The 21,520-nt window shown below is 48.1% G+C and overlaps 1 protein-coding gene across 7 annotated transcripts in view; it reads right to left on the bottom strand.

The window, feature by feature from the left end:
• Positions 1 to 301: 301 nt before the first annotated feature.
• Positions 302 to 21,520, bottom strand: part of TMEM44 (transmembrane protein 44) — a 33,979-nt gene continuing 12,760 nt past the window's right edge. Inside the window, exons 7-11 of one of the 7 annotated variants that reach the window (XM_036851781.1) lie at positions 19,978 to 20,118; positions 18,260 to 18,364; positions 13,212 to 13,370; positions 3,833 to 3,865; positions 302 to 1,223 (exon numbers count right to left, since the gene is read on the bottom strand). In XM_036851781.1, coding sequence (XP_036707676.1) covers positions 1,113 to 1,223; positions 3,833 to 3,865; positions 13,212 to 13,370; positions 18,260 to 18,364; positions 19,978 to 20,118 — 549 coding nt within the window. In that variant the 3' untranslated portion in view covers positions 302 to 1,112. Of the gene's footprint in view, positions 1,224 to 3,832; positions 3,866 to 8,386; positions 8,552 to 13,211; positions 13,371 to 15,086; positions 15,710 to 18,259; positions 18,365 to 19,977; positions 20,119 to 21,520 lie in introns of those variants that run through there. The other 6 variants (XM_036851788.1, XM_036851783.1, XM_036851782.1 and 3 more) reach the window with 6 other exon arrangements.

The raw sequence follows: 21,520 nt of genomic DNA on the forward strand, positions 1-21,520 counted from the left end.
TAAATAGGGTGGCTTTAGGTTCACTTCTAGTTCAGAGATCATGCAGGGGATTGGAATCTGTGCAGAGACATGTGGAACAACCTGCTTCCCTGAGGCACCCCCTCTTTCATGCTGCTGGGACTTGCACTACCCCTTAGGAGCAACTGGGCAGCTGCAGCTGAGTCACACAGGCTGCCAGGGGCCAGCTAGGAGCAGAGCTGTGTTTCTTGGCATTTCTCCCAGGTCCCCTGGTGGCCAACTTCTGTGGCTGTGCTGGGATTCAGATGTATCTCTGTGCTCCATGGTGAGATACTTCAGTTCACTCAATCAGGATTTATTCATTGCAGCGTTCCTCCCACCTTAGCTCCAAAATAATCCTGAGAGGGGATTTCGGTACCTGAATCGAGCCCCTCCCACCATGCCTCTTACCCTTTGCATGTTTTCAGTTACCTCCTGAAGCAGACGGTCCCCTTCACCTGCAGACCCTAGCCCAGCACACACTGGGCCAGGCTGGAGCAAGTCCTGGTACCTAGAGCACTTTGCTTTGCTCACCCTTGCAATACCAGTGACCTTGCAAACACTTGGTTGATCGAACAGTCCTCTCTCAACTTCTAGCAGAAAACTCAAGTGGGTGACTGGAGGGCAGGAGCCAGGTCCCATCAGAACCTGTGATTGTGTCCCAAACCCCCCAAACGCGGGCCCACCCCTCTCTAGGCTTAGTCAGGTCTTACGGAGCGGGGCTTTACTAAGATCCAAACATATTAGCTGTTTGTTAGATGAACTCGTTTGTAGCAGATATTCAGAGTAGGGTTGAATCCAAAGGGAAAGGGAAAAGAGAGGCCAAACTATTTTAGACTATATTTCAAAGCAAGATTGGTTTGTGAACTTTGAATTTTCAGAACAAACTCTGGGTGTGTCCAGGTCTGTCCACAGGGCCCAAGGTCTTAGCTCCATTCTGAGCCATGGTGCACACCAGCCAAGCTCCGTGACAGCTCCTGGTTCCTCACTTTCATGGGCAGCCTTGGCAGAAGCTTAAATTCCTGCCATGGCTGTCTCTGCAGGTTGATCCCTGCTCAGTTCCTGACAAAACCTTGACCTTGGGCTCTGAGCTGCTGAGCTGGCTCCAGAAAGTGTTACTTATCAGAGGTCAAGTCCACTGGCTTCATAGACCACCTGTGCACCCGGGGTCTGAATATCTCCATGTTGTCTTTGTTCCCTCCAAGGTTTACGTCTTCAGGATCCCACTGTGGAGAAAAGACACAAGAGGTACCTTGGTGGAATAGGCCCTTCCCATCTTACAATTTCCCCAACAACAGCTCCAATCCTGGTTCTCATGGCCCAGGCACAGACAAGAGCAAACAGGTAAGGACAAGTTAACCAGGCCTGTGTTTCTAGAACCTAACAGGGCAAGTATAACTTTAAATCAAGGAATTAATGGACAGACACCCTGAACAGACCAGCCCTACTTCCCCTCCTACTCTATGTTCCCCTGTCTTCACCAAGTCCTTCTCTAGTGAGACTCAGTCATGTTCCCTTTATCCTGAGAATTCCCACCTCCCTGCCTAACTCATTCCTGGAAAAGACCAGGCAAACTCAACCCATTCTTTATGGCCCAGGTAAGTTCCTCCTCTTCCAAGAAGCCTATCCTGACACCCATTGAGCTCTCCCCCGCTTCTCTACTGCCTGTACCACTGGTTTGCAGCTGAGCATGGGCAGCCCTGCCCTGGGTGTCCACCTTGTCCTCTCAGGTAGATGACAGAGCTTCTTAGGAGCAGGGCACTGGTCTGCCCTTGCCCCCCACGTGGTGTTTCCTCTAAACTTGAGGTCAGCAGACTTGTCAAAAAACAAACATTTAAAACCTAATCCAGAGTGGCGGTCACTGCCAGTGAATATCTCATCACTCTGACTCAGACAAGTATGGGAAATTGAAATGCACAGGGGTTAAAAAAAAAGGTTAAAAGAAAAAAAAAAATAGGTGAGCACACAAGCACTGATGAAGCTGTTTGCAAAATCCTCCTATTGTTCTAAAACGACAGATTAAAGGAGAGCTTTTCATGTGGGCCAAGAGCAAGGGCATCATCTTTAGTGATTCCAGCCACAGAGGCAAGTAGGGGCCGGGCTCAGGTCCTCTTTCTGCCACTAACTTGCTTTCTCTTCTCTGGATCTTGATTTCTCCATGTGTAAATTGGGAGGCTGAATCAGCAACTGGATAATACGATCTCTCATTTCTGAGTTTCTATGACTGGTGATTCTGAGTCATAAGGTTGCATTTGACAGTAGCAAAAGACCCAGGAAACAACAAGCAAAGGCCACATAGGATATGTCAGCCCGGGCCAGACAATCTATCTGGGCAAGAAAATAGAGCCAGGCATGGACATGCACTCCAAGAAAAATGTTCCACCAGCTACTCAAACCTGAGCAGAATCAAACAGTCCAGTCCTTAGAGGGTCAGGACAAGGTCCTCAAGGCTCCCTGAGCCACTGAAAGATAATGCCCACACCCCACTAGTTATAAAACACAAATTATAGCTTTGTTTCCAACAGAAAGAGAGTCCCGTTCAATTACTGATTTACTGCTCATAACTGAACTGAGTTCTACTACTTGGTCATGAAAAACAGCGTCATGTTAAGAAGACCACCTCATCCCCAGTAACCTTGCAGGCCAGGGTCTGAGCTGATTTCGTTGGTGCAGCTCAGCCCCTTGTACGTGTCTGGGGCTGTGTCAGGCACATGTGTGCTAATTTCTCATCTGCCTGTGGAGGTGGACTTGGGGGGGGGCACCTCTAAGCAAATTCCTTCCAGACGTTATCAGAGATCCCAAGTAAAAGAGCTCCCCGGCCCCTCAGCCTCCGAGACCCAGTTGCCTAGTAGTGGAAGTGGGGGCCTGTTCCATTCTCTGAGAATGGACAGTGTGCTTTTTGATGAATTCTGTTTTCAAGTGGAGACCCACGTTCTAGATCTCAGTTCTGGACCAGTCTCACCAGGAGGGCCCAGGGTGCTCATCAAAAAGACTGATGCTGGGGACCCACCCTAGACCCTATCTGTGGGTTGGGACCTAAGGCTTGGCATTTGAACAAGCTCCTAGGGTGATTCTTAGCCGCCCTGATGTGTCAGAACCACTGCCCCAGCTCCTAATATGTCTTCTTAAGAGTTATCCTTGCTACTCCTGACCAATTCCGCTGCCGGCAAACAGAAACAGCCCACCACTCTGGTCAGGTGCGCTCTTTAAAGCGGGTTAAGCCTTCGAAAACAATTTAAATCTCTTCCTTCTGAATTCCCAGAATAATGTGTTTTAAAATGTCATTTTAAGTAATAAAAACATCGCTGGAATCCAGGCATTCAGAGAATTTGAGCAAAAGATAATCTACTCTCTTATCAGAAAAAAAATCCTGGGAGGTGACAGGCACAGGTGGCTGTCATGAATCATGTGCTTATTTGTCACTTGGAGGCGAGGAGGGCATAGAGACAGCAGCCAGCTGCCCAAGGTCTCACAATGACAACAGAGGGGAATGTTGATCTCAACTCCTGCAGCCACTCCCGGCACCACTACCATTAGTGACCTGCTGGGCTTCCTCTTGTTCAAAAACTTTTGTTCCAAGCACGTTTCTTCCTTGGGTTATGCATCTTCTCTGAGCCCCTACTAGATGGTTTAGACAAAGCAGAAAGAACTCTGAAATGGAGAGCCTGGAAAAAACCCTCGACTTTCAGACTCTCCTCTCATTTTCAAATTCTTTTTTTTCCTAGAGGAATCTGGCACGGGCCCAGCCATCCAAGGGGGGCTCACAAAAACAGGAACTGACATCAAGCCACAGGAAGTCCCTTGCGGAATAAAGAGAGAGCACAATTGTCCATACCTGCTCCGAGTTTAGGGCTTCCCAATACTTCTGCTGCAGAATAAAAAGAGAGATTAAAAAAAAAAGTGTTGACTAGATTTTGCCACCATCACAGAGCAGAGATCAGCGCCAGCCCCTGCCTGCTCAGTGAGCCAGAAGGCAGGCCCTCCGCTGGTCCGGAGGCAAAGGAACAACTGACTTCAGCAAGCAAAAAGGCAGCAGCTACTAGTGGCTACAACTTAGTTAAATGGTCAGTAGGATAATTGTGATAATTATGAAGGGCTACGGGCCCTTGAAAAAATTACCGTCTATGCAGATTTTTAAATTACTATTATTAGAAATTATTATTAGGCATAATCATAATAATAAAGATTCCATTTATTAACCACATGGCTGAGATGAGTCAACTCAAACCCATAAAACTAAGAAAGAGAGATGCAAATAAAATCCTCATCTTGAAACTATGGGGTATTTGCTACCAGCCAAGATTCATATTTAATCAGCCTTTACTGCACGGTTGGTTCCACCCCAAGCCTCAAATATGTCTGGCTCAGCTTCTTGAAGGGTAGCGTTGCTGTCTGCTCTCATTCGTCCAGCACCTCCTGTAGTGCCCAGGACACGTGTGTGTGTGTGTGTGTGTGTGTGTGTGTGTGTTCATAAGCTATGAATCTGCAAATGTCTGTTATACTGATCTGTGTATGTCTGTTACACTGAACTGCTGCCAATCTGCACAGTACACAGGATTTGGCTTTATTGTCACATTGAAACAAAGCCCCTACTGTTCAATTCTTTCAAAATTTCCATTTTGAACGACTTCTGTTTGTTTGCTTTTGTTTGGTCTTTCTGAGCTCCTTGAGGGCTGCAGTTTGACTCAACTTTGAGTCTTCAGGGCTGGCAGGGCTGGCACGGAATGCACTCAGCAAGTCTGTTACGTGAATCTGTATGTGCGTGCGTGTGTGCAGCTGTGTGTCTGTTAAGATTATAAAAACTTTATTGAACACCTCTATTTGTCCGCTGATATCTGTGCTAGCCCAGAGATGGGGCTCTGCTCTGGGGCCTGCACAAGTCCCATTCTGGGTCAGAGCTGGAGTTAGGGGTGGAGTCAGACAGAGAGGTCTGACCCAGGCTGTGCTGGCAGAGCTGTGCCCCAAGCTCCGTGGCAGGGCACCTGGCAGACTGGAGGCGAAGGGCAGAGGTCCCACCCTGAAACTGAGGAGGGCAGGGAAGGGGCACCAAAGCTGGGTCCTTGGTCAGTGCCCCCCACAAGAGTTCCCTGCTCCCTGCTGGGTAGGATGTGGTGGTCGCTGCAGGAGGGAGGGCAGGATATGGGGGTGTGGGTGGCAGAAATGAAGCTTGACAGTCGTCTCCCCAGTTTCTCCCTCTTCCCTCCCTCTCCCACCCACCCCTTCCAGGTCACATGCTTCCAGCCGGGTACCTATGAACTCCTTCCCCCGTTCCACGGGAGGACAGAATGGACCTAGAAAACTTGAGTCACCACTGACTTCAGCTGTACCATGCCTTTTTCTTTTGAACAACTTTTTAATGATAAGATTTTCAGTCATACACAAAAGCAAAAGAATAATCTAATGAACACCCGTGGACATATCCTCTTTCATTTCCTCTAGCTCCCCCAATTTTTTATTTGCTGAAGTATTTTAAAGTAAATAATTTCATCTGTAAATACTTCAGTATGTATCTCATAGATAAGGACTTAAAAAATCCTGAGCACAGTGCCATTAATACCTAACAAAACTGTGATAATTCCATAGCATTCATCTTTTAATGACATCCTGCTGGGGAGAACATAAACTAAAAAAAAGATTAAATGGAGAGCACACAAAATTACTAAAAATGATGTTTCCACACACACTGCAAAAGACGGAAATGTTGATGACAACATGGGTGGAAAAAGTTACATAACTTCTGCAAATGTAATAGAAATAAAAAGAGAGATGAAAGAAAATATGCTAAGAATAAGAACATTAACGGAAAAACTGGTGAAATCCAAATAAAGTCTGTACTTTAGTTAATAGTAATGTACTAATGTTAATTTCTCTGTGTTGACAAATGCAGCATGGTGGTGCAAGATGTTAACATTAGAGGGAATTGGGTGAAGGTATACAGGAACTCTCTGTCCTACCTGTGCAACTTTTCTGTAAATCTAAAATTATTCCAAAAGAAAAAGTGTACTTAAAGACAAGCAAACAAATAAAGAAGTTTAAGAGTCCTCCAACTGAATTTGAAATGAAACCTTGAAACCTCCTTTCCAAAATCTTCAGCATCACAACAATCTAAAATTTCAGAAGAGTACCCTCTAGTGGAAGTAGTAGCCAGGATTTCTTTTTTAAGTTACTTTCTAAACCAATGATAATGTGCCTAAGGAATACAATTAACCCAAATCTTTGTAACTGAGGTCTCTCTCCACCCCCCACAAAGAAGTAAAAATAAATAAACATTTTTGTAGTCTTTTCCCTGTTTCAAGAGCAAAATTTGTTCATTTTTGTATAGAAATTTTTTCAAAACCCAAAATAAAGATTGCCCAGAATTCTATCCCTAAAAGAGGGCCTCTATGAACAGTTATTGAATAGCCCTCTGAAATACACACACACACACACCCCCAAATTATGCAAATGGCTCTTCTCTCTTAAAATATAGTGAGCATTTCCACATATCCTTAAATTGTCTTTAGGACCACAATTCCATCATCTCCGTGAACCACAGCATGTAGGGTTTCAATTCACCTCATTTCTAAAGCACAATTTTTCGTGCTTCTGAAACCAAGAGGCAACCTATAGGCCCTGTCCACAGGGCACGTGGTAAGTTCTCCTTTGTTCCTGAAGACTCTGAGGTGTGTCTCAGCCACTGAGGAAACAGGGTCACTTTCTAGGACTGGGAGCTGGATGGGCCCTCAGAAACCATTTGTTCAACTCCCTCCTCTTACATCTGGGGAGAAGTGACTTCCCCAAGATGGGGGAGGTGAAATGGTGTTGAACTCAGGACCCATTATAAAGGTTTTTTGTTTTTTCTGATCATAAAGTTTTGACACTTGCCAGATACACACCAGCTACAGTTCCATCTTAGATTTCATCAAGTAGATTTCCTTTTTGATTTTCCTAGTACCTTACAGGCTTTTAAACCTTAACACCATACTCTTCAAAAATCTCATCCTTTCAATTTCTTTAGTTAGTTAATTAAGTAGTTCTATAGCACTTACTCTGGATCAAGCGCGGTTTCACCTCCCATACTTTCTTTCCTCCTCTACCAGCCCAAACTCCCCACTCAGCTCTTCCTTCCCGGGCTGTCGTGAGGAAAATGGGATGTGAGGAAAAATGGATCACAGGCCGTGGAGTGCTGTATGCAAGGCCCATGGTGAACTGGATCAGTGAGAGAGAAGTTCTGACCCACACTGGGCCGGTTTCCCTTATAAAGATGACAGTTTCACTGCAGGGACATCCCAAGGTTGGGATGAAGGGGAAGCCGAGATGAAGCCCTATGTATTACAACGGTGGGCAGCAAGGGTTGGGAGCGAGCACCTCTGAACTCCACTCACAAGGAGATGCAAATACTGTATTTAGGCCAAACTCCAAGACCACCAGTGGGAAAGGCCTTGGCAACCTTGGCTCCTGTTCCTGATTTTTTTTTAATTATTTTTTCCCATTAAAACAGGAGATATAATTGACATAAAACATTGTATGTTCCTGATTTTTTTGGAAGAAACTTTGCTGTTCATATGCTGCTCAGAACCGAAGAAGTGACCCAGGGAAGGGCGGGAAATGGCCACGATCAAGTTGGATTCAGGAGCAGGGCTGCTGCAGGTAAAACACAGGATACGCCGTGAAACCTGAATTTCAGATAACAAATAAGGTTTTAGTATAGGTGTGTTTATCTGAAATTCAAATTCACTGGCCTCTTGTATTTTTTGCCTGTTAAGTCTAGCAACCCTACTCAGGAACACAGGGAAGGCTTCCCGGAGGAAGCAGGATTTAGCCAGGGCCTTGAAGGGCAGGAGAAGACAGATGAGCCAAGGAACCCAGAGAAGGGAAAGCTGGCTGGATGTGCAGAGGAAAACCTGGAGAGTTGGCCCAGAACCAGACAATGAAATGTCCTAGAGGTCAGGCCAAGGGGTCTGGACATAAACTGTAACAGAGGGCCTTAGAGCAGGAAGGCCATGGGGCTGATCGAGTGTTGGGAAGACCTTGGGTAGGACAGCCCTGAAAGGAGGGGAGACGGAGGCAGGAGCTCAGTCAGGGGCTCTTCCCTGGATTTCAGGCAGCGCGATGGAAATGCTTCTAGAGACTGCGGAGGCCAGAAGAGGTTTTCTGAGCGGCACCCAGGCGGACACAGCAGCCCATTTTGCTGGTGGTTGACCCTGCTGTTTTCCTGATGGAAGCCTTTCCACTTCTAAGAACTGACTCAGTGTAATTAACCTCCGCCTAACTCCCCCAGTACACTTTCTCACTTAAGGTCACTTGCTAAATGGGACCTGAAAGATGGCCCAGCTCAAAGCTCAGCATCTGCGGGAACAGTGCTCTGTCGGAGCCTCACCAGCTCCCTGAGCTCATTATCTCCACTTACAGAGCAAGTCCAGAGGAATGAACGGCGTCGCCTGGCTCAAAGGCTCTCAGGGCCAGCGTAGGTGCCCGAGCCCACTTGCAGCCCGTTGTCCACTGCGCTGCATCTGGCACCATCGGCAGGCTTGCAGGGCCCCAGCAGCACCCCCATTTGATCCTCAGAATCACTCTGTAATGTAAGTAGGGCAGGTCTCCTGATTCCCATTTACAGAGGGAGAAACTAAAACCCAAGAAGTCCAGGGCAGAACCAAGGCCGCCTGGCAGGTCAGCGAGAGCCTGGACAAGCCTGTGTCCACCCGACCCCTGGTCAGCCCTCTCTCTCCTGCTCAGCCCCGTTGCCCTGGGGGGCCCAGTACAGTCTTTCCTTACCCCCAGGGAAACTAGCTGACTGTCCACACATTTCCGGACGCACCATCTCTCACTGCTGCACAGCACACAGGGGCACACAGATCTGTGCAGGGCAGATACCATGCCCTGAACTTGATTTCTGGTCTTTGGGACCTATTAGAAATTTCTGGCCTCTTTCTTCATACTTATATGTATTTACTTCTAAAATTAGCACTTTTAGAATCAGTATGTGTGTGTGTATTCTTTTTACTAACTAATTAATTGTTTTTTCCTTGAAAGGATGATTTGGCTTTAAGACTGACAAACATCCAAGGGACTCTGTCCTGGTCTGCTGGTGCTGGAAGCAGGGTCTGGCGAGGGAACAAGCAGTCCTGGTTGTCAAGAGCCTTAGGCACAGAATTAGCAGGACACGGGGGCCTGGGACGCGAGCCTCTTCAGACAGCAATCTGGTGTCTGGCGTTTGGCTCTGTACACACACACACACACACACACACACACACACACTGAGCCAGCTCCAGGTGCAGTCATTCTCAACATGCAGACTTTCTTCTGTTGACAGAAACAGCCTCCTTGCAGAATTCCTACAAAGCTTCAGTGGCATTGCTAGGAAGCACAGAAGGAAAAAAAACGACTAAACACAAAGCTGGACTCAATCTTTTCTGGCATCCCAGAGGCTAGGAGGCCAAAAAACCTTTAAAAGGCACAGGAGCAGTCTCAAGACTGAGGGAATGTCGACCCTGCGCTCATAAAACAGGGGCTGGCTGCCCCGGCAAGTGAGCGGGCCGCTCCGGAAAGCCCTGCTCCCTCTGGGCCCTGGGCCCTCACCCACGGACCATGAGCCGGTGACCCTTCCCCCACATGTGTTCAGAACGCCCTCCGACGGCTGTGTCAGGAGCCAGGCTGCCTGGTGTCGAGCGGCTGCGTGAGTGAGTGAGTGGGTGCAGTCTCCGTGGAGTGTGCCCTGTCTTGCGGAGACGTCCAGGAATCCGCACAGCCCACGCACATGGCCTGTCTACAGAGTCGTGGGTCACATTCAGGCTCCACTGCCATTCGTCTGGTGCCCTGACCAGCCCATCCAGTGGACACTTGCGAAAAGGTGAAAATAACCCAGCTCTCCCTCCACGCAAGCTCCCATGCCTTATCTGTCTCTGCTTCACCTCTTTTCAGGAGTGTTCTGCATTCACTGGCATTCCTTGTAAATCCCAGTGTTTTATCCTGTCTATTAGACAGGACCCTGCCTGAGAACACAGGTAGCGCATAGGTGAGTGGAGAGAGTCCTGTGGAGAGAGTTTTCTTATCTGTAAAATGGGAATGATAGATAAGAAACTCGGCCCTGGGTAGTTCCTGCCGAGGCAGTGGGGTGTAGTGGGTAACAACAGGGTTTCAGAGCCAGACAGAGCTGGGTTCAAATCCCCAGGTCTGCCAATTATAACGATGACAATGAAGACGATGATGATGATGATGATGATGAAGATGATGTTTTCTTGGGCAGGTTACTTAAACTCACTGAATCCCAGGCTCCTCTTCTGGGAAACAAGAATATTTAAAGGTACTTGCCTCGGGGCTGTTGGGAGGACTATACCAAACAATGCTTGTAAAGTATAGAACATACCACGCCTGCCTCATGACACACACGCAGTCACTGTGAGCAATGAATTTAAAGACGCGTAGTGAGCTGAGTGCTGTGGATACAATGTGTGTCGTGTTGAGGGACCTCTCTTCTCTCCACCTCCCCCAGCACGGCAGGAAGTAGGTCTTCAAACCTGTGGGTATGTGCCCCAAGGACATGGACACAAAAGCACCCTCTGAGAGTTAAGTCACAAAGTTGTAAAGGACCACAGAGGTGACAAGCACAACACCTTAGCGACAGAATGCCTCCCAGGCCTCCAGAGTGGGAGCGCGCAAGCATTCACTTATGGACCCGCGGGTCAAGCAGAAGCCCAGCTGGCTGGCCAAAGACACAGACGACTGTAGCCAGAGAGCACAGACAGATGCCCTGGGTGTCTCAGCCCAGTGTTAGGAAATATCTGAACTGTGCAATCCATCCTGGGAGTAAGAGGAGTTGCAAACCAGAAGAGGTGATGACCTGGGGCCCCGCCTCAGTCCCTTGGGGGTGTGGTCTGGAGGAGCAAGGTCATGATCAGACTGTGACCAGTCTACCAAGTACCTCTCACCGCGTGTGGTGGGTCAGGCCAGCCCCCCTGCCCTCATGCATTTTTCTTTCAAATCCCCCTCAAGAACATGTTTCTGAATGAGTGACCCAAACAGGTGGGTGAAATGCAGTGTCACACTCGTCGGCTAAAAGACAACTTCTTGCTCCCCTTCAGCCATCAGGGAGCCAGAACTTTTAAGGAATGTTGCTCTGAAAAACTGGGGAGCCCACCCAATCCCACCACCCTGAGGCAGCTGATGGTTGATAGGCTTGTGGCTTAACTTTAATTTTCTTCTTTACATCTTCCAAAATTTCTACAATAAACATGTATTACTTTTAAGCAGAGAATATATAGATTACCAGAAGGCCGGATGGGCCACAAGCCTGACAAGCTACACTGTCCCCTGCTCACATTTCATCAGTGTCTGTGTTTAGTGAGATTCTAAGTAACTTCCGATCGGGACTCAGCGCTTTGTCACATGTAGCGTATGGGTGTTTTGGGGAATGAGGTAGGAGGACTGTGCTGGGGGTTATGGAGGGGCTGGGTGGGGTGAATGGGGGCACCTGAGCTTCTAAAAATATACTCCTTGTTTAACAAGGGCAAAAGCATTCATCTCCATTTGCCTCATGTATGAGTGCGACCCTGTGCCCTTGGAATTTAAAAGGAAAGAGCGAACAGAGAGGGAGAAAAAGGACTGCAAAACACAGAAACGGCCCAAAACAGCCACAAAGACAAATTTCTGAATTCTTCAAGGTCACTGTCCAATCCTTAGCTCAGTTGAGGGTTTCCACTGAGCGAGCTTGCATCCCGTCCTCCCCAAGCCCCCTCCCCCATCTCACCAACTCAGCTGTCCGTTCCCCTCACTGAACACTCTCTCTCTCTCCCCTTAGCCTTAGACTCTGCCCAGACTGCTGGCTCTGGGCTGCCAAGCCATGCGCCTTGGGTTGTCTGACACATTCTGGGACCAGATCCAAGAAATAAACAGCACCAAATGAAGGACTCGGGGATACACGGACCCCAAATGGTCCTTGGTCTGGAGCAGAATTTCTCCCTCAAAACCCACCTCTCAATGACCAGCTGTGTGTGTTCCAGGATCAAGAGATAAAGATGAGGGCAGCCCAGGCCCCTAGACCTAAAAGCCTGTGCACAGCCTGGCCGGGGAGACAGGTCCCTGCAGCCCTCAGGCTACACGGCAAACAACAGCAGGGGTGGAAGAGAGGTGTATGCTCTGGGCACCCAAGGGGAGGAGGCTTTAATCTCTGGTGTGTACGTGGAGGGGAGGGGAGGGGAGTTCACACAGGAGGTGGCATCTGGGTAGGATTCTGACACACGGCAGTTGGGCCAGAGGAAATCCCAGGAAGAAAGGCCCAGAGCCCTGGGGATGAGGGAAGAGTCCACGGCCAGGGAGGACATGTATGTGAGGGCAGGGGAGGGGCACGAGGCTGGGGCAGGTGTGCAAGGCCTGAACCCCACACTAAGGGTTCTGGACTCTACCCCGCAGATCAGGGGCTCTAAGTCTTTCGGATTTCAGGGTCCACTACGAGTGGGACTGACTCAGGACAGCTGATTGATTACTTTGCCAAATAAGGCCATTAAGACCAACACCAAACCCTCAACACCATCTTAGCACTTCCTATTATCGTCAATTCATAAAAGGGCATTTAAATATCAAAAGAGTGGGAGAACCAACAAACCCAGAATGAAGGACGGCCCCTCCCCCTCCTGGTACCACCTGGCCACTATGCTGTCCTTGTTCTCACTTGCCACAGACAAAGGGAAACTTCCTCCTGACCAGGGCTGGGAGCCACAGCTGTGGGGCTGAGAGTGACAGGACCGCAGACCTGAGAGTTAGACCCATTTCCGGTATCCAAAACGTGATGTGTTTTGTTCAAAGATCCAAAAATTCAAAATGAGGCAAAGCTTATGAAAGTGCCAGGCACGATGCCCATTGAGGGCCCCCGTGTATGACCCTGACAGCATCACAGGGAGAAGCCTGGTGATCCTTGGGGGGGGGAAGAAAGCCTTCCATGGTCAAATGGGTTTGGGAAACACCAAGACTCTTTAAAAAGTTTGTTAGTCAGCATTTATTTCTGTAAGACTTGAATGTGCCCCGTGATTCAGCGTGCAGTGTTTCCATGACTCATTTGACTGCGGAAAATCCTCCTCAGCGCAGACAGCATGGGAAAGTCCTTGGGCAGATGCTTATTCACTACTGAGCGGGCATGAGGCTGGCGTGGGCCGAGAACAGAGCAGTGCAGGCACCACAGAGGCACCGGCAAGCACGGGTGAAGGAGGCCCTGTGCACCTGCCGGCGGACACAGCACCTACCTCGAGGTCAGAGTTGATGGACGAGACCTGGGAGGAGCTACTGGAGGACACGCGCGCCCGGATGACCTGAACCGGAGGGTACGAGGGGGGCTCCTGCAGGGACGTGGCTCCCGTGCTTGTCTGTCCATCTCCAGGCAGCCTGGTGGCACTGCAGCTCGCCTGCAAGGTGTGCGGGGAAGGGCAGGCAGGAGACTTGGTTGGCATCTTTGTTTTTTGCACTGTCAGAGCATCCACGTGCTTCAGCATCCAAAAGGCACGAAAGGACGCAGCCGCCGCCACCCCTCCTCCTGCGGCCACCCAGCTCCTCCTCAGAGGCAGCCGGCCCTCCTTTGTGTGTCCTTCCCAATAGTCTGTGCACACACGAGCATATGCATGTACATATTTCCCCCATTTCCACTAACGATAGTACACTCTATACTCTCTTAGGCATCTTGCTTTATTTCACTTAACAACATGCCTTAGAAATAGTTTTATAGCAGATTTTTTTTTTTTGGTAGCATTGTACACGTGTTCACAATCTATTTAAACCAGTCCCCTGCTGATGGACGTTTAGGATATTCCCAGTCTCTTGCTTTTACAATCAATCCTGGCTGCAGTAAATTATATTGTACATTAAAAATCTCAGGATATAAAGGATAAATTCTTAGAAGTGGAATTGCTGGATCAGAGGGTATGAGCGCTTGTAATTTGGATAGCTCTTGCCAAAAGTGCGCTCCATAGAGGCTTAACCAACGCACTCGCCAGCAGCATATGAGAGTGAGTTGGGAAGGGTTAAGGGAGGAAGAAACTTGTGAGATGACCTGTCTGTCTGTCTGTCTGTCTGTCCATCTATCTCAGAAGAGAGCTTCCTCCCACAGGCCTCACAGGGGTGTCCCCAGAGATCCTCAAGGCTCTGGGCTGGGCTCTCAGAGCCGGGCAGTCATCCCACTGACACAGCACAGGGGGAATAACCCGCCTTCTGGACCGTATCTTCCACCAACTAACCATATGACCTCAGCAAAAAACTTATCCTCCTGAGTCTCAGTTTCCTAATCTATAGAAGGGGCTGGTAATCCCTGCCTTGCTTCCTTTGAACTGGTGTCACAGGGCTCGGGTTTAGTAAACGTCCTGGACACATGAGAAGAACAGCTGCTCGTACTGGTCCCCAAATCACGCAGGGCTCCAGCCCTGGATGGGTCAAGGGCACACAGTTCCCTGTGAGAGTCTGGCTGGAAGGGAGGAAAGTCCACAAAGGAGACAAAGACAGCTTTCTGGGTGGGGGAGGGGGGAGGCGGGGCAGCAGAGGCCTCCCAGGCCACAACAAACGAAAGAATCTATAAATTCCTCAGGTCTGACCACACCTGAGTCAACAGATAAAATGGAGTTTTCAAATGCTGCAAGCTGTTGACTCCTAGGACCCCACGCCCTCGGCCTCCCAGGCTCAGCCTGACCCCAGCTGCATCTCCTGGGAAATCTCTCCTTGACCAGTGCTCAGGAGGGGGTGCTGGCAAAGAGTGAGCACCACTCTGGCTCTTTTGCCCACTTCCTGATGGTAGTTCAGACAGGACGTGTATCAAGGCACATGGCAACAGGGTACCAATATCACCACAACATGCCCATCGGGACATTCTCATGAAAAAAAGAAAATAATTTGCTAATGCAGCAGGCATGAAATGGTGGCATGAAACAGCGGCATAAAAAGCATGTCCTCTCTATAAGAGCTCAGGTGCCAGAGTCAGACAGGATTAGTCTGACACCTATTTCTGTGATTTTCTAACTATGGGATATTGGGCAAGTGAGTTAACCCTCCCTGTGCCTCATTTTAAAAGAATAATAAAATGATTAACTATTAATAAATGACAATGGAAATAATAATAGTATCTACCTCAGGTTGTTATAAGAATCTGCGTTGCTAATAATTGTAAAAAACATTTATCAAGCGCTTACTTGGTGTCAGCCATCATGCCGAGTAAGAAGCAGCATAGCATTTTGGTCAAAGGCACAGACTCGGCAGAGACAGGTCTGAATCCTGGTTCTACCACCAACAAAACGTGTGACCTTGAGCAGGTTGCTTAACCTCTCTGGGCCCCATTTTCCTTCTCTGTAAAATGAGCATAATACCTCATGGGTTGGCTGTTGGACGAAATGAGTTGATCTATGTAAAGCACTAAGACCAGTACTCCAAGCACTGTGACCAGTAAGTACAATAAGCGTCATGGAAGTGTTGGCTGTTATTATTTACTCAGAGCCTGGCAGGTAGTTAGCCCGCAGTAAACAGATCACCTAGAGCCCAGTGAAGTGGCTTCTGCCCAGGCTAGAGAGGGCGGGGCTCCTGGCTCCCTGCTGGGAGCTGTCTTGGAGGCAACTCTCGCCCTCTGGTGGACACAGAAGGAAGAGGCCGAGTGGAAGTATTTGTTCAAAAAGGTGCTGGCCGGCCTCAGTGGAGGAGAACGGAAGAGGAACACAGTCTTCTCTCTAGGAGTCTGCTCTCCAGCGGGCATCCACTCAAGATTCAGGTACTGGAAGGGTTCAAGTGAATGCAACTTCTGCACTATTATTTTTCACAAGTTCCACGGCTTAAAAATTTCTAGTGCAAAGCGTTGGCCAGATGCTGCCAGGGCTCCCTGTGCTTTCCCCAGGGCTTCCCATCACCCACCCACCCACCCACCCTCTTGACAGAAGAAGAGCTTAATGGCCGAAGTGGGCTCTTAATCGTGAAAGCGTGCTCCAAACCTCCCAGAACTCCACTTACGTCACATACAGGTTATTTACACCCACTTTCCAAGGAACAACAACAAAGAGTAAAACCTCTCTCTCAGGCCCAAAGTCTGAGTGTCAGCCCGTCCCAGGGGCAGCCCAGCGGGGCGGCTATCACTGCACTCTGCGTTCCAAACACACCTGTATGGAGAGCCCGTGACCTGACGCACCAGGGTTTTGGCAAACAAGACAGAAGGAGACAAAGTTTATATCCCAGCAGGAAACAGAAAACAAACAAAAGTAAAAGATCACGATAAGTGCTTTGCAGAGCATTTCAAAAGGTAATAAAATAAACAGCAGAGGGGTGGAAGCAACTTTTGAATGAGTGGTGGGGGAAGGAGAAGGTGGCATTTTTACTGAAATTGGAAAGACAGGAAAGAAGCATTCATGCAATAAATCAGGAGAAAGAACATGTAGGCAGAGGAACGGAGAGAAATTCTGTGCAGCCAGAGAGAAGTGAAGAGGGGAGAATAGGAGGCAGTGAGGGAGGGGGAAAGCGAGGGGCTGTGTCAGGAGATTAGATTTTATTCTGCGTGAAATGGGAAGCCAGAGGAGTCTTTTAAACCAAAGAGGAACAAGATGTCATTTACATTTCTAAGAGACCCTTCTGGTTACTGGTTGTAAATGGAGGGGGTGGGACAAGAATAGCAGTGAGAGGAAAACCAGTTAGGCGGCTCCTGGATCTACTGGTTTTTTCTTTCTTTATTGAAGTAAAGTTGATTTAAAATATTGTGTTAGTTTCAGGTGTACAGCAAAGCGATTCATTTCTACATATTTATATGAATATACCTATATTCTTTTTTTCCAGTTCTTTTCTACTACAGCTTATTACAAGATATTGAATATAGTTCCCTGTGCAATTCAGTAAAACCTTGTCGTTTATCTATTTTATATATGGTTGTGTGCATCTGTTAATCCCATACTTCCAATTTATCCCTCCCCCTACCCTTCTACTTTGGTAACCATAAGTTTTTTTTCTATGTCTGTGAGTCTGTTTCTGCTTTGTAAATAAGTTCATTTGTAATTTTTTGGGGTAATATTTTTTAGATTCCACATATATGTGATATCATATGATATTTGCCTTTCTCTGTCTCACTTCCCTCAGTATGATAATCTCTAGGTTGGATCTACTTTAAAAGAAGTATTTGCAAGACTCACAAATGGGTGATATGGGCACGGGCGTATAGTGAGGGAAAGAGAGGAATCTGAGTTTGACCCACTGCACGGACAGTGGTGTCGCTTACTGACATGAGGAAGGTGGGGAGAGGAGCCGGTCTGGACATGGAAATCCAGAATTCCGTATTGGACGTGGCACGTGTGAGATGCCACATGGTGACGATGAAGAGGGAGGATGAAGAGGTAGTGGGGCAGCCAAGACTGGAACTGAAGGAGAGGAAAAGGATGGAGACACAGGCCAGGGAAATCCGCCAGAGCTGGCAGGTAGGGCTATGGGACTGGAAGAGTGTACCCAGAGAAGGGAGCCCTCCTGAGGTGGAGCTGGGGTACTGCAACCTTGAAGTCAGCTCACCAGGAGGAGCCCGCAGAGGTGAGGGTGGCGGAAAAACCAGAACAGGGAGGGGCCCAGAAATCAGAAGCAGGTGGCCAAACGAGTTGAACCTCAACTAGGACAGAAATGACCCCGGGATTTAGCAACTGGGAGGTCGCTGTAGCCTCGACAGGAACGACTTAGTGGGGTGTGGGACATGGAGTGGGCTTCTTGTCGCCTCTTTCCCTCCACCCCTCTTCCTCCTGAAGGCCCCCACGTGCAGGCCAGAACCCTGGGAGTCACCTGGAGCTCGCGGTCCTCCTCACCACCACATCCTCACTGCCCCCACTGCTCTACCCGCCGACTCCACTGCAGCTCTGCTTCTCCATCGGCTGCAGCCTTGGTTCAGGCCACACCATGTCTTTCCTGGACTTACAACTGTCCCTCGCTGACCCCCTTGCTTTTAGTCTCCACTCCCTAGTCTGCCCCCCAACACTGCCTGAGTGACGGCTCTAAAATGCACGTCTGACCCTGAGTCTCCAGTCCTGAAGCCTCCTGGACTCCCGTCACCCTCTGATGATAGTCAGCTTCCGCAGTGTGACGATCTCACCCTTACCTCGCCTCCACCCTTTCATCTCCGAACTCCCCTTCATCTGACCGCCACCACCCGCCCCCCACCAAGGCCTCCGAGAGTTCCTTCCTCTTTTTACAGGCTTTCCTGCCTCATTCCGCCCCTCCTGCAGCTAAAGTGTCACTTCCTCCAGGAAGCCTTCCAGGACTAACTCCCACCCTTCTGGACACCCGGCTGTGGCCCACAGCCACTTACCTGCTGCACAGGCTCGATGGTCAGCTCCAGGTAGCGGCTGACGGCTGCCATCCTCTTGAGGGGCTTGCAGTACGGTAGCGTGGTGAGAGGCACCCAGTCCGAATTCTTTCAAGCGGGGATGGGGAGACAGAAAGGGGGATTCTTAAAGTCAGGAGACCTTTTCTAAAAATAGGATCCCAGTTTCTTCAAAAGAACCCCTACAGTATTTGTTTTCTATTCTTTTATGGCACATCTCACTTTCTGCTTCCTGTAAGATGTATCTTATCTGTCTCTTTGAGGTCACAGTAGGTGGGTGGGTCCCAAACTTTGCTACACAGTGGAATCACCTGGGCTTCTTAAAAAACCAAACAACTGAAGTTTAGCTCTCACCCCCCAACCCCGCCCCACACCAGACATTTTGATTTAATTGGTATGGATGTGACTTACAGAGTTTAAAAGCCCCCCAGATAATTCTAAAGTATGGCAAAGTTTGGGAATCACTGGAGTGGGTGCTAAATAAATGCTTTTGTAAAGCAGTGGTTCTTGAACTTTACTGCGTACCAGAAGCACCCAGAGGACTTATAAAAACACCCCGAGTTTTGGATTTGGTAGAGCTGGGTGGAGCCCTAGAATTTGCATTTCTAACAAGTTTCCAGGCAGTGCTGGTCTGGGGACCACACTTTGAGAACCACTGATGGAAAGACTGCTGAAGAGATTACAAAGGCTCCACTTCCTCTCTTCAAAATACTAAACACACCGGGCCCTCTTTAAATACCTTAGCTCCCCATTGGGATATAATTTTGTAACAGTTTCTAGAATGGAATGAAAATAACTTCCCACTAGAGCCTTCTTGGGAACTTGGATCTTTGGTCTAAGCACCTGTATATCCCCTTTTACCTTGGTCATACCCACACTATCTTCTACTTCATTAACTCAGTCAGATTACACTGTTAAACCTAGAAAATTCGGAGCAGTGGACCCGGTTCACTCACACGAAGCCTCATTTCTACTCTGAAAGAAATGAGGGTAGTGAGGAACCCAGGTAGTAGGCGAGATTTTTTTTTCCTCAAAAAATGATCTTAGAAAAGAGGGAGCTGCTTTATGTTCAACTCTTTACGAGCTCTCTTATTATTATGAGGCACTTTCTCAATTATTTGCAACCAAGGACTTCTGACAAAGAAAAATTGCCTCAGTTAGCATAGTTCTGCTTACTTAGAGGGGTCACCTGATTAAATCAGCAAAAGACAGAGACAGACACATTTACTGGTATGACATAATTGTAAAGGGTGGATGTTATTTGTAAACAGCACTTTTAAAAATCAGCTTTTTAGTACTACCAACTTTTTAAAAAAAAGCTGTGTTAGCGGTGGCGATACTGTGGATGTCAGATGCATGCAAAAGTGGGAACTTAAGTTCTTACGAAATGAGGGCAAAAAGCACATTACTTCTAAACTAACGTATTAATTTATATAGCATGTGAACTTAAATATATATATGTAAATTACCAAATAGCATAATAGCAAACTTAAAAAAAAAACATTTTGTACTTGGGAAAACAGAGGATCCTATTTATTCAGGGCACTCAGCATGGCACGTAACAGTAGTTTTTGAAAGTGACCAACTGGCCAAGCTCGTGGGGACCCCCAGGATTCCCAGGCCCGGCCCCGGTGAGGCTCGCTGCCTCTGCCCATGCTGTGCACAAACACCGGGGAGGCCCCCGTCCAGCTGTGAGACCTTGCCTCGGTCCTTGCCTCCTGGTTTTCTTCCTCCTTCTCTGCACAGGTCAAAAGGGCTTGGGTGTCGGCGTTCTCTCTGGCTTCAGAGGCAAATCCCAAGGCATGCCTCATCTTGCTCTTCATCACCCAGGAAAGGAAAATGATCTGAGAAGTGAAGTTAAGGTCCACGGAGGCGGAGACCTTCAGCCACTGGTGCTGCCTTCACCTCTGCACCCTGAGGGCTCCACCCTGGGCTGGTTCCTTCCCTCCCCGGGATCATCCTGCCGGGTCGGCCCCAAAACAGACCCAGCTCACCGGAGGACAGAGCCAGGTCCGACACTCCCTAGCTCCTGTCCCCCTGAGGGCCCAGCACCCAGCCAGACAACGCCTCTAACAAGCACTTAGTAGATACTTGTTACACAAAAGGATTTTGAAAACCATTTTCCCTGGCTTACAGGAACAGTACACGTAGTGGGTTGAATAGTGTCCTCCCAAAATTCATATCCACTCGGAACCTCAGAATGTGATCTTATTTGGAAACAGGGTCTTTGCTGATATAATTTGTTAAGATGAGGTGGCAATGGATTAGGGTGGATAAGGTAAGTCCTGTGGCAGGAACCTCACAGGAAGAAGAGAAGTAATGCAGAGACACACAAAGGGAAAAAGGCCAGGTGAAGATGGAGGCAGAAATTAAAATTATGCTGCCAGCTCAATATCAGAAAACAAACAACCCAATCCCGAAATGGACAGAAGACCTAAATAGACATTTCTCCAAAGAAGACATACAGATGGCCAACAAACACATGAAAGGATGCTCAACATCACTAATCATTAGAGAAATGCAAATCAAAACCACAGTGAGGTATCACCTCACACCGGTCAGAATGGCCATCATCAAAAAATCTACAAACAATAAATGCTGAAGAGGGTGTGGAGAAAAGGGAACCCTCTTGCACTGTTGGTGGGAATGTAAATTGATACAGCCACTATGGAGAACAGTATGGAAGGTCCTTAAAAAACTAAAAATAGAACTACCATACGACCCAGCAATCCCACTACTGGGCAAATACCCTGAGAAAACCATAATTCAAAAAGAGTCATGTACCACAATGTTCATTGCAGCTCTATTTACAATAGCCAGGACATGGAAGCAACCTAAGTGTCCATCAACAGATGAATGGATAAAGAAGATGTGGCACATATATATACAATGGAATATTACTCAGCCATAAAAAGAAACAAAATTGAGTTATTTGTAGTGAGATGGATCGACCTAGAGACTGTCATACAGCGTGAAGTAAGTCAGAAAGAGAAAAACAAATACTGTATGCTAACACAAATATATGGAATCTAAAAAAAAAAAAATTGTTCTGACGAACCTAGGGGCAGGACAGGAATAAAGATGTAGACGTAGAGAATGGACTTGAGGACACGGGGCGGGGGAAGGGTAAGCTGGGACAAAGTGAGAGAGTGGCATGGACATATATACACTACCAAATGTAAAATAGATAGCTAGTGGGAAGCAGCCGCATAGCATATGGAGATCAGCTTCATGCTTTGTGTCCAC

Source organism: Balaenoptera musculus, chromosome 4 (assembly GCF_009873245.2).
Source record: "Balaenoptera musculus isolate JJ_BM4_2016_0621 chromosome 4, mBalMus1.pri.v3, whole genome shotgun sequence".
In the NCBI taxonomy this organism is placed as follows: Eukaryota; Metazoa; Chordata; class Mammalia; order Artiodactyla; family Balaenopteridae; genus Balaenoptera; species Balaenoptera musculus.